The 19,090-nt window shown below is 40.8% G+C and overlaps 1 protein-coding gene across 1 annotated transcript; it reads left to right on the forward strand.

Moving 5' to 3' along the window:
- Positions 1–12,153: 12,153 nt before the first annotated feature.
- On the forward strand, positions 12,154–14,849 carry LOC308402775 (elastase-1-like; the record flags this gene model as incomplete). Its single annotated transcript, XM_080891871.1, has 7 exons — positions 12,154–12,193; positions 12,414–12,499; positions 12,642–12,742; positions 13,811–13,936; positions 14,187–14,323; positions 14,417–14,559; positions 14,661–14,849. The coding sequence occupies 7 exons, from the start codon at positions 12,154–12,156 to the stop codon at positions 14,847–14,849; spliced, it is 822 nt and encodes a 273-aa protein (XP_080747997.1).
- Between the last annotated feature and the right edge of the window lie 4,241 nt (positions 14,850–19,090).

Here is a 19,090-nt window from a genome sequence, read left to right on the forward strand (position 1 = left end):
AGTGTAGACTGTATATATAAGATGGACATACACCCACCGCCCATTTTGTTAGGTAAAGCTTTTCAACTGCTAGTTTACAAATATCTAATTAACCAATGTGCTCAAGACCTCAAAGTGAGCATTAGAAAATAAAGAAAGTTGATTTTGTCACTTAAACTGTGACGTGATTGTTGGGTAGTTGCACGTTCTCAACAAGGCTGGAAAATACAGGATTGGAAAAACTGTTCAGGCTGGTGATGGTGTTACAGTGCAACCTGGTATCACGGCAAAGCGTGTAATGGACTCGCTGTGTCCATTTCAAACTTTACACACACGTGAAACAGAACACATGCAGAAGTTGCAGTAATAACAGACTACATTTCATAATGTAACATATTAGTGTAATGTAATAATTTCATTACAGTTACAGTTATGTCGTCAGTCGTCACTTGTGTTGCAAATGTTTTGGGCCCCAAATGGATAGAAAGAAAAAAAATCATCAAACAAACATGTTGTTTTTTTCTTCCTGCAATCAGCTTGTTTCAATTTATGTGTGGGAGGATGGAAATGGTGGAGCGGTATTTTAATACATTTTGAGGAGTTGTGGTATGGACATTTCTTTTAGTTTTATTGCACAAAGTGATGATGAAGTGGAAACTGCATCCGGGACAGAAAGAGCCGCATTAAACAGAACTTTGGCTCTTTGCAAGCATCTATACAGACAGCATGCTAGCATAAAGCTGGCCAAAAACCCAGAGGGATGTTAAAGTTGATTATTTGCTGACGCCAGCCTAGCAGCCAGACCCTGATTTTCAACAGGTAACAAAAGCTGTGATGAGCAGTCAGACTTATAGCCTCAATTTCTACCTGTTTATGTTTGTAAAATGAAGATGACATGTATGTCCTAGGATAGGGATTTGTGTTAGTGTCTGGAACTGTAGCCTATAGGTTTATGTCATAAGAAAGCCAGTCTTGCTCACACTAACAAGTTAAAAATGTGGCATGCAAAATATGAATTAACCTTAACCATTCTTTGCCGTCCTTTTCTCAGATTTTACATATCTCCACCTTCTTGTCATAGTATCTTTCCCCCTCAGTTTTCTCAACATGTCAACTGCTGTTACCAGCAGAAGTTGTCATTTAAGCTAATGTTTCATTGCCGCCTGGTATCATGGAAAATTCATATGTGTCATGCTCCAATTTCCTGAAGTCATTTTAGGTGTTGTAAGACTGGTTTTCCTATTTCACATGTCATTTTACCCCATGAAGTCTGAAAAATGGCCACTAAGCCCAGTTATTATTCCTGTAATTAACAGTTTTATTTGTTAAAATATCCCCAAAGCAGCATGCTGTCTTTATGCATTTCCATGATAGTACAAGATCATTGAGTAGTCATTCAGAGCCTGTGTTTTCTGCTAAGAATTTATTTAAATTAAAGACCAGTAGTTTAAAATATCACTTCATGTTTAGATTTGTCAATCTGCTTAATAGTAATCATACTGCATTTGCAGTGCTAAGTAAAATTACAAGCAAAAGCACAGTAGCTGCGTGAACGGCCAATTTAAATAGCGCATGCGTGAAAACCCATAAGAGCAGCACACTGTAGAGCATAACTTTCTTTTCACTACATTTAACTGTGCAGTAATGCAAGTGGTTGTAGCCCCAATTACATATTTCTACAGCTATACTGCATGCAGACTAGTGTAGAGCACTTCCACATCGAAGTAGTTCATGTTAGCACATGGGAAACAAGAGGTTTGTTTCCATAACACTTTGTGAGGCTGAGTCTCTTTTAATATTTCATTTAGATTACACTAGTGGCGAGAGTAGCTTACACACAGGGGAAGATTACCCAGTCTCTTCTCTCCTCTCTCTTGTGTCCTCCTCTCCTTTCAGCTCACTCCATGTAGATTGGCTTTTACTTTGGCCAAGGCTATGTGCTGCGCCAACCAACTCAGAGGGAGCTGGCATTGAATATGAATACACTCTGGAGTCCCATTGACAAGTCTCTTTAGTTATCATTGGGCAAACAGGACACAGAGGGAGCAAGAGGCTCTTGACCCTGATGATTTGAGTCAGTTTCCCATCCACACCAAAATGGCTTCCAAGCAACTGTTGTCTTTTCATGGCGCTGGTCCAGAGAATGACATCACCAGACTGTGACAGACAAGGACTTAACAGACAGATGGTCATTAGATCTAATAATGAATATCTGCAGGTTTCAGCCCAGACAAATGTGGGCCGATGGGCAATGATCATTATCAGTCAAGGACACTTTTATTGACAACAGGATAATTCATCTCTAGAAAGCCTCAAAATCCCCAGGTGTGTCGAGTGACGCAGTTCACAAAGATACTTTCTCCTTCAAGATATGCCATACCAACTCTACGAAGGTTATGCTTCTCCACATGGCCTGTAACCTCCTTTTACACTCCAGCTATGGTTTTGAAGAGCAAATCACAATTGAGACATTCTCACCAGAAACATTGCATCTCATCATGAATCTATTTATATGCCAGCAACTGACAACTCAGGGTCTCAAGGGAATATCTTGCAGTGTGTCTTTATGAATGAAAGCCATAGTTAAACCAACAGAAGTACAGTGTGATAAGGAATTGACATAAAGATGGAAAACAGTCATTCTAATTTGATTTTCAAGTTTGACATGCACTTATTCAGTGATATCTATTTAGAGGCATTACTTAAAGGCTTAACCTTTCAAGCCACGCTGATAGCAGTGTCTTGTTGGCTCAGTTAAAAGACATATTGGAAGGTAATTTGTGGATGAGTAGGTAGTGTCATTGTGCCACTTTCTATTTCTGCCCCTCTTAGTGTAGCTGATTGCATCTGAACATGGGTTATTCATCTGTGTCTCCAGTCTAATACAGCATCAACTCTCTCTGCTGCAAGATTGATTCTCTGCCCCTGGAAGAAAAGTTTTAGAATTATTATCCACAAACTTTGTGGATTCACAGCCTCAGGCTTGAGCTACCATGAGTGTCATAAGATATTTGGAAAGATGGTAATGCAAGACCTTTAGACTTATTTTGCACTTGTATGGAACCAGGCAAAACCAGTGAAATGTTCCAGTTAATGAGCTGTTACAAGTACTTTAGCTCCCAGACACATCTTCTTTCTGCACCGGCATCTGGAACAACATGGCTACATTTACATTTTACATATTTTCAAAGGTAAGCAAATGGTTCTTTTTTATATTTCTCATGAGCAAATTAAGCTGCTCACAATTGCCTCTAATTGTGTATTTGGTGATGATTTGTGCGCTCATTACTGCTACACAATTTTGAGTGATTGGCTATTGTCCACAGCTGAAGCCTCATTATGGGACAGCATAGGAACTCCTCCCTGTTGCCTTGCACACTGACTTCTGCTCTCATGAGAAGTGCAAAAGAACGTTTAAATTAGCCTTAAGGAGGAATTAAGCCTAATGACTTCTTTTCATTAACAGCTAATTAAATATTCACATCCAGGCCTCATCCAACACCCCACACACCTCTCTGGCTATGTCTCCTATTTCATTGGTGGTCCTCTGTGCAGTATTCTGCTGCAGTGGAACTGAAGAAAAGAAAATATTGTATTACTGCATGCACAAGATATGGGTTTAAAAAATTGGCAGCTAGCCTATGATATGACATAAAAAGAATGCGTTTTATTGAAGCAATAATTGAAAATTAAATTGCCAGCAATTGCTTTTTCATTGCTGACCACAAAGCATACCTCTAGTGGTGTTTAGAGTATTCTTAATAAGTTCCAATTGATGATTAAACATTTAATGGCAGACTTTTCAGGTTCTGTATTTAAATTATAACCTGCTGTTTTGTTAAACTCGGTTCTGAGAGACACACAGTGAATACTGTTTATATAGATATATGAAGAGTTCTTTTTATGAGCCACATTGGCCTCAATTAATTTTAACCCATAATGTTATCCCTACAGGGCAAAATGAAAGGCTGAAATAGGAGCTACTTCTATGAATGGATCAGTGTCTGTTTTCAGTAAAATCAAGCACAGTGTGTGAGTGTGTCAGTCAAGGAAAGCCAACTTATATATGCGCTGTATTAGTAAATATGCACTATTTACCATGGGCTAGGGCATGGGTTTGTAGCATTACATAAAATATCCTCTCTATCAAATCATATCTTGTTATTTTCTTCTTTATGGTACCAGGAAGCTTTATGTCATATTACAATTCAAAGTTTTTTTGCCTTGGATTTTGTACATTCTGTAACTCGAACACAGTGTTATCATTAATGCACTCGCCATCCAAACTTCATTTCCTTTGACGAAATTGCTAAGGTCCAAGTTAATTTTCTCCTCTCCAGCCTCCTCTCATAATGTAGACAGTAGTCATGCATGAAAGTAATATTGCACAGACCAATGAAGCCTCGAGATTGCATCCTGTCTCTCTGTACTTAATTGTCAGTGGTAAAAAGTGATTGACAGAATACACAATAGATTTGGAAATCTGAGGTTTGCTTAATGTCAGAGCTGTGTTGTTCAACTAGCATCATCCTCAGACATCAAACAACCCAATTTCAGCACTTTTATTCCCTGTTGTAACATATCTGATTTGTGTTACCACTGATGGTTTATCACAGTGGGGGAAATAATTATTTGATTCCCTGCTGAATTTATAAGTCTGCTCACTTACAAAGAAACAAACAGCCTCTAATTTGTACAGTAGTTTCATTGTCATGGACAGAAACTACTGTTCAACTGAACAACCGATAAGAAAAAAAAACAAAAAGCAAAAATCACATTACATAAATGTAAACTGATTTGCATGTCATTAAGTGAAAAAAGTATTTGAGCCTCCAGCAAAAGACGAGTACTTGGTGTGGAAACGTGTTGGCACGCACAGCTGTAAGAGGTTTCTTGTAGTTGGACAATAGGTTTGCACTAATCTCTGGAGGGATTCTGGTCCACTCCTCTTTCAATTCATTATGATAAAATGTGTTACCAACGGCTCTCTAAATTCTTTAGGTTTCTTGGCTGTCTCTTGGTGTCTTGAAGTTTCAGCTGGGTCTACGGATTTTCTATCAGATTGAGATCTGGAGTCTTGCTAGGCATTCAGTTACCCTAATGTGCTTCTTCTATAGCCATTTCTTTGTTGCCTTGATTTTATGGTTTGGGTCATTGTCATGCCAGAAGATCCATTCATGATCCATCCTTACTGTCCTAGGGAGGGAAGGAGATGCTCATCCAATATTTTACCCAATGAATTGGCTCCTCCCTGGAAAACATAATATGGGCCTGTATATTTGGCTTCTTGATCAGAGAGACCTTACAGGCACTGCAACATTTCGATCTATTATGGTGTAGTGCATTACCAATAGTATTGTTGGTAACTGTGGTCCCAAGTACCTTTATCCACACCCCCTGAGGCAAGCTTTGCATGGTGCTCTAGACTGATGGTCATTTTCACCTATTTCCAAATAATTACAACAGTTGTCACCTTCTCACCAAGCTTCTTGCTAGTCGTCTTACACTCAATTCCAGCCTTGTGCAGGTCTATAGGTCTACAGGTCCCTGATGTCCTTTGACAGCTTTTACCCATAATGGTGGAGATGTTAGAGTGGAAGAATTCTATGGACAAGCGCGCTTTGTATGCATTACAAGTTGAGATCAAGAGTATCTGTAATTGACTTATTATAATCTGTGGGCACACATGGGCACACAGCCAATCTGTGGGAGCCAGAATTATATGGGATCAATCAATTTATAACCTTTGTAATGTGGCTTTTTCCCTGGATTTTTTTATTGGTATTCCGTCTCTCTATTTATCCATCCATCCATCCATCTTCATCCGCTTTGTCCGGGGCCGGGTCGCGGGGGCAGCAGCCTAAGCAAAGAGGCCCAGACCTCCCTCTCCCCAGCCACCTCCTCCAGCTTGTCCGGGGGAATACCAAGGTGTTCCCAGGCCAGCCGAGAGATATAATCTCTCCAGCGTGTCCTGGGTCTGCCCCGGGGCCTCCTCTCGGTGGGACATGCCTGGAACACCCCACCCAGGAGGCGCCCAGGGGGCATCCTTGTCAGATGCCCGAACCACCTCAGCTGGCTCCTTTCGATGTGGAGCAGCAGCTGCTCTACTCTGAGCCCCTCCCGGATGGCCGAACTTCTCACCCTATCTCTAAGGGAGAGGCCAGCCACCCTTCGGAGGAAGCTCATTTCTGCCGCTTGTATCCGCGATCTCGTTCTTTCGGTCACTACCCACAGCTCGTGGCCATAGATGAGGGTAGGGACGTAGATCGACCGGTAAATTGAGAGCTTCGCTTTTACACTCAGCTCCCTCTTCACCACGACGGACCGGTGCAGCGTCCGCATTACTGCAGCTGCAGCCCCAATCCGTCTGTCGATCTCCGGCTCCCTTCTCCCATCACTCGCGAACAAGACCCCGAGATACTTGAACTCCTCCACTTGTGGCAGGAACTCATCCCCGACCCGGAGTGGGCACTCCACCCTTTTCCGGCTGAGAACCATGGCCTCAGATTTGGAGGTGCTGATCCTCATTCCCGCTGCCCCGGAGTCCCACAGGCTAACCAAGCCCGATAGGACTCCTTCTTCAGCCTGGTGGCTCCCTTCACCTCTGGTGTCCACCATTTGGTTCGGGGATTACCATCACGGCAGGCACCCACCACCTTGCGGCCGCAGCTCAATGCAGCAGCTTCGGCAATGGAGACTCTGAACATGGTCCATTCGGACTCAATGTCCCCAGTCTCCCTCGGAATGCTGTCGAAGCTCTGCCGGAGGTGTGCGTTGAAGATCTCGCGGACTGGGGCCTCTGCTAGACGTTCCCAGCACACCCTCACTACGCGTTTAGGTGCACCAGGTCTGTCCAGCGTCCTCCCCCGCCACCTGATCCAACTCACCACCAGGTGGTGATCAGTTGACAGCTCAGCCCCTCTCTTTACCCGAGTGTCCAGAACATATGGTCGCAGGTCTGCTGATACGATTACAAAATCGATCATCGACCTACGGCCTAGAGCGTCCTGGTGCCACGTGCACTCTCTATTTAAAACAAAACTATTATACAAATTAGAGACTGTTTGTTTCTTTGTAAGTAACTAAACTTACGAATTAAGCAGGTATTCAAATAAATATCTCTTCCTTTGTATTGTTAAAAGCAAAACACAGAACAAAAGAAAATGGTAATGACACAAAAGAATTTGACAATTTGTGTAGTGACATGTTAGTCTGGAAACGAACGAAAGTTACTCTTATCACAGCACACTTATTCAAGCTAGCTGACAGTCTAGAAAATGCACTAATTGACATATTTTTCCTCTCCTTTCCCTCTGGGAGTAATTATATCATCAACCAGTGTCAGGTATAAACATGCAGTGCAATAAAACTATGCATTACAAAAGAGCTTTACAAGCCCTGTTCACTGTTTGTTATTATAATTAGATTTCCTTGTTAAAAATAATAATAATAAAAAAAAACAGTTGACGGCTATAAATAACCATAAATGTTTTTTACTTACTGCATCACTTTTTAAATATGCTAATCAGTTTGTGTGCTAATGCTAACTGCGTTTGGTAATTTCTTCGTGAGATATCCTCTGTGTCTTCTAATTTTGATATTGTTGAACCTTTATTCTTCAGTTAATGGTTTTTAGTTTCAGCTTTTGAAGGCTGTGTAATGACCCTACTGTTAGAACACACAGTGTGAAGCAATATGGTAGGTCAGTTTTTAATCTCCTTTCCCCTCTATCACTCTGTGAAGGAAGCTTGGAGCAGCAGCCTCCTTTTCCACTCCAGTAGACCCCATCACTGCTTCAACCAAGGCCTGGGACCTGGCGCTCTGGCAGCACCTGAGGCCAAAGCAGACGGAAGAGGGAACAGGAAGCTAAAGGTTAAAGTAGCAGCAGCCGCTGTAGGACAGAGATAGATGAACAATACTCCAAAGGATCAATCAAGTACTCGTAACCACAGCAGATCATCTTTCTTAAGCAGCATTACTGCTGCACCACTTTGTCCCTGCCCCCATAAACCGCATTACTCCACCGCCTATGAGGCACATTTTTTTGCCAGATCTATAGAAATGAGCAGACTGAGAAGAATGAGGACGGAAACATGAGAAGAAAAATGAGCTCCTGAGGAAGCTCGACTGAGAGAGAGGGGGGGGGGGGGGGGGGGGGGGGGGTGCATGGGGTAGTGGGAGGCTGTATTGATTGTTTTCACTTTGGTGTAATTGCAATTAAAGGTTGCAAACAGCCCAGTGGATCAGTTTCACTGCTGTCACCCAGCAGGACACATGGAAGCATTGATGCATCCCTCCACATTTCCCTGGCCAGCAGGGAGAAGTGCTAATACACTGTCAGCTCTAGTAGACTGTATAGATTAGTGCTATGCCTTGCAGTAATCTAGTGCTGCAACTCCTTAAACCTTACATATAAACAAGTTACACCACTACAACAAAGAGTTGAAAGACAAACCAGTGTTAATACTCTTAGGTGCTGTGAGATGGTGCAAATGGTGCTGTTCTGTTTTTATTTGTGGGCTTGACAGATGTTCATCAAGTGCAAGAGTGTTATGTAGGTAATCACAGAGAGCCTTCTGTAAAATCTTTGTGTTTCAAGGAATTCAGTGTTATCTTAGACAACCCAGGAATCTTGTGCCCATCAGGAAAACAAAAATAAAAGACAGGACTGCATTGCCAGTGACTAAATAACAATGGAAACTATAACTCTGTTAAACTTTGTCCAATAAGACTTCAGGGAATATATTTAATATTAGTAGAGCAAGTTAATGCTATGCTCACGTGCAAGAAGCAATGATGCAAAAATGTCTGCTCTGTCTGTCTGCTCCTGCAGTTTTCACAGGATTGTGTACAGTTCTGTAAAAAAAAAAACCACTACACACACCTAATGAATCAGTAACTTGTAAAACCATCTTTAGCAGCAATAACTTGAAATAATCTTTTTCCCCATGATTACGAATATGAATTTAGGCCCAGTCTTCTTCACAATGTTGTTTCACTTCATTAAGGTTTGCGGGCATTAATCCACAGCTCTCTTCAGGACCATTTTAAGGTATTTACTGATGGGGTCTTTGCAGCATCTTGATTGTTTTTCAGTCATTCAGCTATACATTTGTTGCTGCTTGGGATTGCTGTTTTGTTACATAATACAATATTGGTAAAGCTTTAGCTGTTGGATTACAGCCTCACTCCTGGCTCTAGGATACTTTGTTATACTGTTACTGAAAAACAAGCCCAAATCATCATCATCTCGCCACCATCGTGCTTGACAGTTGGTAAGAGGTGTTTGTATGAACATGCTTTGTTTTTGTCAGAAGTGGTGTTGTGCATGATGGGCAAACATCCACACTCTAGTCTTACTCTTATTTTTATTTTTATTCTTATTCTCAGTCTCCACTATACTGAAAGGACATGCAAACCTAAGCCAGGCTGCCGTGTTCTTTTTAGAGAGAAAGGTTTTCACCCCTTACAAGCCAGTCTTCATAAGTTTTGGGGTTTTTTTTTTGTAATTGTACTTTCAAGAACTTCATTTACAAGAAATTCACATTTTTTTGTTTTATTCTTTTTTTATATGTTCAGTGCTGTGTTTGCCATGTGCTCTACTAGTGCAAATTGATTAAATAAAAAAAGAAACAAAAATACAGCTTTAAATTCACAGGAAAATGATGGACCGTAGGAAACAAAAAGATGGAATACAAATCAAATATTTGAGCACCAGACTGTCATAAGTGCCTTTAATGGCAACTTTTGTACTCATGCTTATTTGGATTTACCTTAAACTACTTTATATAGCTCTTAAAATGTCTGAGTTGTCTGTGTCACACACTGTATTGCCTCACTTTCCTCACAGAAATTCATTATCCAATGGTAAGTAATAACCGAATATCAGAATATCATGGAATGAGTAACTGTATTTGGTTGTAGTAACGCTAGTGGTTTCCTATTTAAATGATGTTTAAATCTGTCGGCTCCAGTCTGGCAAGAGTTTTTTAAATAGTGTCACATTGGCATAATCAACATTTACACTGCGTGATAGCCCTCCCCAACTTTCTATCACACACCCAACGCACAATCAGTGCATCTCATCCATCTTTTTTTCCAAACCTCAATTTCCTGCTCGTGTATGTGAGACATCTTTATGGGAACCAAATCGACTGTTCATTAATGAGGGAAGCTGTATCAAGAACAAACATCTTTAATTAACACATCCCCAGTACTTCCTGTCTTTGATCTCCTCGTTTGATTTATGCCTCTGCAAGAAAAGGTTGGGGTGGTGGAGGAGTACACAAGAAGTTTGAAAAGGACGAGGAGAAAATAATGAAACTGTGGAGCCTCTGTTGGTCAGGAAGTCCTACAGCATTAGGACCTTTCCCCTGTGTGTCAGGGGGGCAGCTCAATTACTAGGCAGCACAGCTATCTCTTTAATAGCCTGATAAGACAATAATCCAAAATCCATACAGTTTTAATGACTTTCTGTCTAATTAAGGACTGTTTTATAAAATATGGACACATCAGAGGCCTTCCTATTGTTCAGTAAGCTACTGTTGGTGCTATCAGCGTGACTAGTTCAGAACAAGTAAAAGGCTTTTAAAAAGTATAATTATATGTATTTTACTTAGAGACTTACTGTGCATAAATCATCAAGTAATCCATCTGTGATTCTAATGTTCAATGTCAGAGGGGTTATGATGAACTGAGGGAGAGAAATCACTTTTACCTCAGTTCTCACACTGGATTTAAACACAGAGTTAGGAATGGAGAGAACTCTTAAAGAATCTCAGTAGTAGCATTAGCACTACACTACAGACTGAATTTAAAATCGACCTGCATGAATATTTGAGGTTTTCAAAGCAAAGTCAGGACCACATCTGTCATCTGTCTGTATGACCAGGAATGTGTGTGTCCCTTTGTAGAGATGCCAAGTGTTTGTTAGTCTTTAGTCCCCTCTAGTGTTAGCCCATAATATTGTCCTGTTTTCAATTAGCTTTACAGTTCATATTTCTACTGTATCTATAAAATAATGTATACGCTTACCTTGCTCTGAATCATGAATGACTCTTTATACTACAAACAAAATTAAATTACCTTTTTAATATTACATTTAGTTTGACATTAGTAAATAATTGGTACCATCTAGACATCACACTCAAGTATTCCTTTAGCTTCGTTTCAGTTCAGTTTTTTTGAAACAGCTTCAACAAAAAAAACCCCCCAAAAAACTAAATTAGGCATGAATAACAACAATACGAATTATTGTCTTCTTTATCCTTCATTTCTTTATATTTCTAACTTTAGAAATATTCTCTTTAATTAATATACAGACCAGATGGGACAGTTGTAAAACATATTGTAAAATATAACAAAAGATTTACTTTCCAGAGACTAACATGGTCAGTCATACTGTCTAGGTGATTCTAGACACTAGAAGATAAAAAGTGAACCTGTTTTCCATTTTAATGTGTACTTTTGGAATATGCCATTACACCATTGATGCCACAGCCGTTTGCTTTCCCATGCTCACTTGATAATTCATGCTGGTTCAAATGGACATGTGATTATGCTGTGATGTAAGTCTTCACAAGATCTTGCCCTCTCTTACATCAGGCACTTTATTTTAAGATTTCATGCTGCACTGTAATGGGAATGATCTGTATTTAATAAATCATTGAGGACATTGGGTGAGAGGTAACAGTGTAGGTTTTCATACGTATCTGTCATACATATCTGATATGATGACATTATGATATGATTTATTGTCATTATTTACAGAATGAATCATTCTTACACTCCTTTTCTGACAAAAGTATTTTGAGAAAATATCTTTTCTGTAAGCTGTTGCCCAAAATAAGTGTGGTGCGCACTATTAGCAAGAATACATTTATAAATGTATTCCTTTTAACTGCTCTGAACCACTGTGACTCATTTTATCCAGCAATAAAACTGTCAATCCATGTGACATTGTTCATTTTGGACCACATTCAACAGACCAAAGCAGGGGATGTTTTTTTTAACTGGCTGTGATAGCGCTGTGTGACACAGACCACAGGTACACACCTGGGTTTTGTCACAGGGGAAAGACCAGTCACATTTTTCCACATCAGCTGAAGGTCAAGTTCAGGTATAAAAGAAGGAAAGCAGCACTGGTTCCTGCACAGACGTTTTGAGACTGCAAACATGCTCAGGTTTTTGGTGTTGACAAGTCTTGCAGCCTTGGGTAAGAAAATGACAGCAGACATTGTGCTATATAACCATTCATTATTGATCCGTCTGTCTCGTTTTATTCTCATACTCTCTGTCGTGCCCTGTACCGTCCGTACATTCACTCAGTCACTCTTTTAGCGACGATCATTTTTCCTTTTCCCGAAAGATGAAAGCAAATAACATTTTCAGATTTCTGTTAATGTGTATAAACTGATCATTATTTTTTTAACTAGTGCTGGCCGAGCCCAAGTATCTGATGAACATTGATCAAAGGGTTGTAGGAGGTGAGGTGGCTGCACCCAACTCCTGGCCCTGGCAGGTAACCCAGTATGACACATTCAATTGATTTTCACAATAAAAATGAAAGCATGTGGTCGTTCAGAGCCAAAATATCAGATTGTTAAATTAAACTTTAATTAAGCTTGAATGTTTTTACACAGAGATTTCTGTTTCTCCCTTAGATCTCTCTTCAGTACCTATCTGGCGGCTCCTACTACCACACATGTGGAGGAACTCTGATCCAGAGAGGCTGGGTTATGACTGCTGCTCACTGTGTGGACAGGTAACAAAATGATGAACTACAGGCTCACGCAGTATTCTTTGGCTGTAGGAGTTTTAGTTTTATTTGGGCTTATTATGTCATTTATCATGAAGTGCTGAAGAGGACCCAAATGCAAGGCGCTGGAGGTAGGCTTGAAAAACAAAAGGCAAGGGGTTTATTTTGGCTGATGAACTCCAGAAAAGAGAACAATCATAAATCCAGCAGCTGGTAGGAATGAGTAGGGATGATAGGCTATAAGTATACAGAGGGGTGACTGGTGAAAAGACACATTGGGGGGAATGGGAGGCAGTTGAACACGATAAAAACTGAACACAATTAAGGGGGTTAAAGGGATACAGACAGGAAGTAAAACTGAAATAGGAAAGAAAATAAACCTACAAAGGATAAAACAAGACATAACCAAAGGGGACTAATCCTAACCTAAATGCAAAGACCTGACAACAACTACAGGATAGGAAAATAAAAAGAGACTGACATATAAACTCAAGAGAGAGAGGATGATGACAGAAATCTTAGAAGTCTGGAAACACAAAGAACTAAACTAATCCCTACGAAAGCGTAAAGGAAACAGAAACCAGCGACCTAAAAAGAAGCAGGGTCAGACTAGATTGTAGAAATAAAAACAGTATCCACACCCTAAATACAAAAACAGAAAAAAAAATTCACAGAATATTAAGGCAGAAAATTTAAACAAACAAACATAAAAAACTGGTTTAACAATGGACATAGTAAAACTAAGGAAAACCAACAAGGGTCCTCAAAACCAATATAAACTCCTCTACAGTAGAGGGTAAAATGAAATTCAACCCCTGACTTGAAAGTTAATGGGTTACTTCTAACCGAATACTTAGTTATGATTTATTTCCGTGTTTCATAAAGCCACCAGCATGAGGAAAAATCTTACAACCTCATTTGTAACTGCCACATTGAAAGAAAATTTGCTTATTGATTTAAAAGAAAAACAAACAACATGAATCAAACATAAACAAGAGTATAATGCAGTGAAATCCAACTTATTGATTGCTAACAATGTTGTGTTTGTTTTTGGATGTTTCTGAAACATTGCAGCCCCCGGACCTTTCGTGTCATTCTTGGTGCACATGACCTCAACAGCATCAGTGACAGAGAGCAGATCATAGCTGTCAGTGCCATTTATGTCCACCCCCAATGGGATGCTAACAAACTGTCTCAGGGGTGAGAAGTACCTTTATGTCTTGTATTCCTAAGCATTTTTTAAATTGTTTGTTTGTAGCTATTTATAACCTTTTTAAGTAATATTATGTTTGGCAAATGTGTTGATTTGGGGTCTGAATGTTACATTATGGATGTGGTGGGTCAAGGATATGAACATAATTCGCCTCCCAGAACTATTTTGGTTAGAGTTAGACAATTTAGACAATTTTAGAGGCTTTACAAAACAGATTTTGTTAACTCTCTACCTTAGGAATGATATCGCTCTGCTGAAACTGGCCTCAGACGCCACCCTGAACACTTATGTCCAGCTGGGCTCTCTGCCTCCCTCTGGCCAGATTCTGCCCAACAACAACCCCTGCTACATCACAGGATGGGGGCGCATTGCCAGTGAGTTGTTTGTATGATCTCCTATCAATATCACTGTCATAACTGGGTGTCTTCTGTAAAGACTAATGTACCTTACCATTTTATTTTGTCCAGCCGGTGGTAGCCTGTCTCCTGTGCTTAAGCAGGCCTACCTTCCTGTGGTGGACTATCAGACCTGCTCCAGCCCTAGCTGGTGGGGCAGCACTGTGAATAACAACATGGTGTGCGGTGGTGATGGAAAAGAGGCTGGATGCAATGTGAGTTTCATCCTACAAAAAAAGAAGAAAACTTTGCTGCCAGAAAGAAATACAGGATCATTTTACATAATTAAAATAATAAATCTTTTTTTTTTTCCCAGGGTGACTCTGGTGGCCCTCTTAACTGCTTGAATGGTGGAAAATACTACGTGCACGGTATTGCCAGCTTCGTGTCTGGTCTGGGATGCAATACTTATCAGAAGCCTACTGTCTTCACCCGTGTCTCCGCTTTCATTAACTGGATAAACACTGTTAGTATAAAAGGATTTTATTATCAGAGATATTCATGAAATTATTACAACTAAAAATGTTTTATAGAATTCATTTATCGTTATATCTCTAAGGTTGCAATGCTTAACCAATTTGAATGTTTTATGTTTTATAGATCGTCTAGTAAGCACAAGAATCGTTGACGCTGCAGAGACCGCATTCCATCATATTTTCATCTGTACAGACTCACTTGTCTGGTGCAATTCTGCAAAAATAAATGTAATTAACTTTGTGTGATGACTCATTTATCATCAGAAAGTTTATGCAATGGAAATGCCATTAAAAAGGTAATTTACTTAGGCTTAGACATCAGTCTATTCTACCCTGCAACAAGATGTGAATCAAGGACATTGGGGGGGAAAAGAATTAACTATCATTTATGAAAGTACGTAAATTATAGTGTTGACAGTAAATGCTGAACACTTGGGTACTGATGGAAAGTATAGAGGCACTTTTTTTGTCACCTCTGTGATTGCAAAAACTATTTGAAACAGCAAAAAAGTCTGAGCTAGACAACAGGTGTATGTCTAACCTCTGCCAAGCACAGCGGAGGAGGACAAAGGTCATCTTTTACTATGAAAAAGAAAAAAAAGAGATTTAGAGATTTAGAAATTCTGAGATGCCACAGGAATTACAAATTGTAATTATAATTTTTAGCTTTGTCTTTACTCATTTTTTTTTTTTTGCCAAGTTGGATTAAGGTTTCAAAGGGATTGGAGGACATACTGAGTCACTGCTGGACATTATCAGGCACGGGACAAGGCCTGGATGTAGCTCTTTTCATCTATTCATTTCAAGTTTATTAGTTAGATTAGGATAAAAATCAGGTGATTTGATTAAGTTATTCTTGGTATTTGATTTTTTTTTTTTTTACATTGCACACCTAAAATGCTTAAATTGCCACAGGTGTAAAAAAAACAAAAAAAAAAACAGAAAAAAAATCAATATGGACTGCCTCTACAAACATTTTTTAAAAATGAGTCGCTAGCAGGGAATTTGGACCCTCCCTTTAAACAGAGAGTCCAGTCTGCAACATGTAACAAATGACATGGTGATATTTAAGATATATTTAATATTATAACTGATGCATGTCCTTTAGACTTCAGTGCTGGCTGAACTGTCTATACAGAAAGTAGTATCGCAAGAGGAGCTGTGGGTGCGGAAGTAGTGGCTTATGTTGCCTAATGGCCTTGGCAAGTTAAGTTTCACACACTAGCTGAATCGGGACTGTGAAAGGTTGTGTAAATGCAGTGCTAGTTTTGCCCTTCAGTATTGGTTGCAGATGAATCTACAGGTGGAAAGAATCTAAGATGCTTGTCTTAAATCTGTTTTATGATACTTACACAACTCTCAGCCTGTATTGCTTTGTATTTCTATGACACACATTCTTTGCGTTCGTGTACACATTTGTTTTACCATCAGGAATTTGAGATAGCTGCTTTCACTGCTTTCCAAATGTTAGAAGGTTCTAGAGCTAAGGTGTATATATATATATATATATATATATATATATATATATATATATATATATATATATATATATATATATATATATATATATATATATATATATATATATATATATATATATACATATATATTGTAGATCAGCTTGTTAGTGTCGGTAATCGTGGTTGTAGGTATTGCCCGTAGTGCTGCATTAACGAGACTGCAAGACCAGACTGACCAACCTGTGCACTGCCTGGATTGATTACAAGAAGGCCTATGACTCAATGCCCCACAGCTGGATACTGGAATGCCTAGAATTGTACAAGATCAATGGGACCCTAAGAGCCTTCATCAGGAACTCAATGGGGATGTGGCGTACAACACTAGAGGCCAACTCCAAGCCCATAGCACAAGTCACCATCAAGTGCGGGATCTACCAAGGAGATGCTCTGTCCCCACTGCTGTTCTGCATAGGCCTGAACCCCCTCAGTGAGATCATTAACAAGACTGGCTACGGATACCGACTACGGAACGGAGCAGTTGTCAGCCACCTCCTGTACATGGATGACATCAAGCTGTATGCCAAGAGTGAACGAGACATCGATTCACTGATCCACACTACCAGGCTATACAGCAATGACATTGGAATGTCGTTCGGACTGGAGAAGTGTAGTCGGATGGTAACAAAGACAGGGAAGGTAGTCAGAACTGAGGGGATTGAACTACCAGAAGGCAACATTGCAGACATAGAGGACAGTTACAAGTACTTGGGGATCCCGCAGGCGAATGGGAACCATGAAGAGGCCGCTAGAAAAGCTCCAACCACCAAGTACCTGCAGAGGGTCAGGCAAGTCCTGAGGAGTCAGCTGAATGGTAAGAACAAGATCCGGGCCATCAACACGTACGCCCTGCCCGTGATCAGGTACCCTGCTGGGGTAATAGGCTGGCCAAAGGAGGAGATGGAAGCCACTGACATAAAGACAAGAAAGCTCCTTACCATGCATGGAGGGTTTCACCCCAAGTCCAGCACCCTGAGGCTGTACGCTAAGCGGAAGGAAGGGGGCCGGGGACTGGTGAGTGTCAGCACCACAGTCCAGGATGAGACAACGAACATCCAAGAATACATTGGGAAGATGGCCCCAACTGACCGAGTGCTCAGTGAATACCTCAGGCAGCAGAAACCCAAGAAAGAGGAGGGAGACGAGGAACCATCATGGAAGGACAGGCCCCTGCACGGTATGTACCACCGGCAGATAGAGGGGGTGGCTGATATCCAGAAATCCTACCAGTGGCTGGACAAAGCTGGACTGAAAGACAGCACAGAGGCACTAATCATGGCAGCACAAGAACAAGCTCTGAGCACAAGATCCATAGAGGCTGGGGTCTATCACACCAGGCAAGACCCCAGGTGCAGGCTGTGTAAAGATGCCCCAGAGACAATCCAGCACATAACAGCAGGGTGCAAGATGCTAGCAGGCAAGGCATACATGGAACGCCATAACCAAGTGGCCGGCATAGTGTACAGGAACATCTGTGCCGAGTATAACCTGGAAGTCCCGAGGTCAAAATGGGAGACGCCCCCAAGGGTGGTGGAGAATGACCGAGCTAAGATCCTGTGGGACTTCCAGATACAGACGGACAAAATGGTGGTGGCTAACCAACCGGACATAGTGGTGGTAGACAAACAGAAGAAGACGGCCGTAGTGATCGATGTAGCGGTTCCGAATGACAGCAATATCAGGAAGAAGGAACACGAGAAGCTGGAGAAATACCAAGGGCTCAGAGAAGAGCTCGAGAGGATGTGGAGGGTGAAGGTAACGGTGGTCCCCGTGGTAATCGGAGCACTAGGTGCGGTGACTCCCAAGATAGGCGAGTGGCTCCAGCAGATCCCGGGAACAACATCGGAGATCTCTGTCCAGAAGAGCGCAGTCCTGGGAACAGCTAAGATACTGCGCAGGACCCTCAAGCTCCCAGGCCTCTGGTAGAGGATCCGAGCTTGAAGGATAAACCGCCCGCAGGGGCGTGCTGGGTGTTTTTATATATATATATATATATATATATATATATATATATATATATATATATATATATGTATATGAACCCACTGTCATAATTTTTTTTAAAGAGGCTAGTGTACACTTATACTTGCATACTAACTCTTGGTAAGCAAACAAATGCTGTAATTCAATTAATTAAATAATTAATTTAATGTATTAATGTCTTAAATAATCAGGCCCCATCTTATCTTAAGGACCTTGTAGTACCATATCACCCCATTAGAACACTTCGCTCTCGCACTGCAGGCTTACTTGTTGTTCCTAGTGTTTAAAAGTAGAATGGGAGGCAGAGCCTTCAGTTTTCATGCCCCTCTTCTGTGGAACCAGCTTTCAGTTTGGATTCGGGAGACAGACACTATCTCTACTTAGGCTTCAAACTGTCACAGTACGGCTGTGTGCAGGCAAGGGAAGGACCCAAACGCAAACTCACAGAGACAAAGGTAAACTCAAAAAACACAGCTTTATTGCTGGTGTAGGAGGACAATACAAACAATACAAAACTAAACTGGGAAAACTAAAGCACAAGGAGCCACAGGGAAAATCACACAGCTATGAGGGAGGACACAACGCTGACAAAGAGAAACACGGGGCTTAAATACACAGAGGGATAACGAGGGGGAATGAGCCACAGGAGGAGAGTAATAACGCAGGACGAGACAAGGGAAGCAAAACTAGAAACATTAACATAGGACAGACTGTGAAAGTAAAACAGGAAACACACTGACTGAACTCAAAACATGTAAACTTAACAGCAA

This window comes from Rhamphochromis sp. 'chilingali' (assembly GCF_963969265.1).
Source record: "Rhamphochromis sp. 'chilingali' genome assembly, chromosome: 9".
Lineage (NCBI taxonomy): Eukaryota > Metazoa > Chordata > Actinopteri > Cichliformes > Cichlidae > Rhamphochromis > Rhamphochromis sp. 'chilingali'.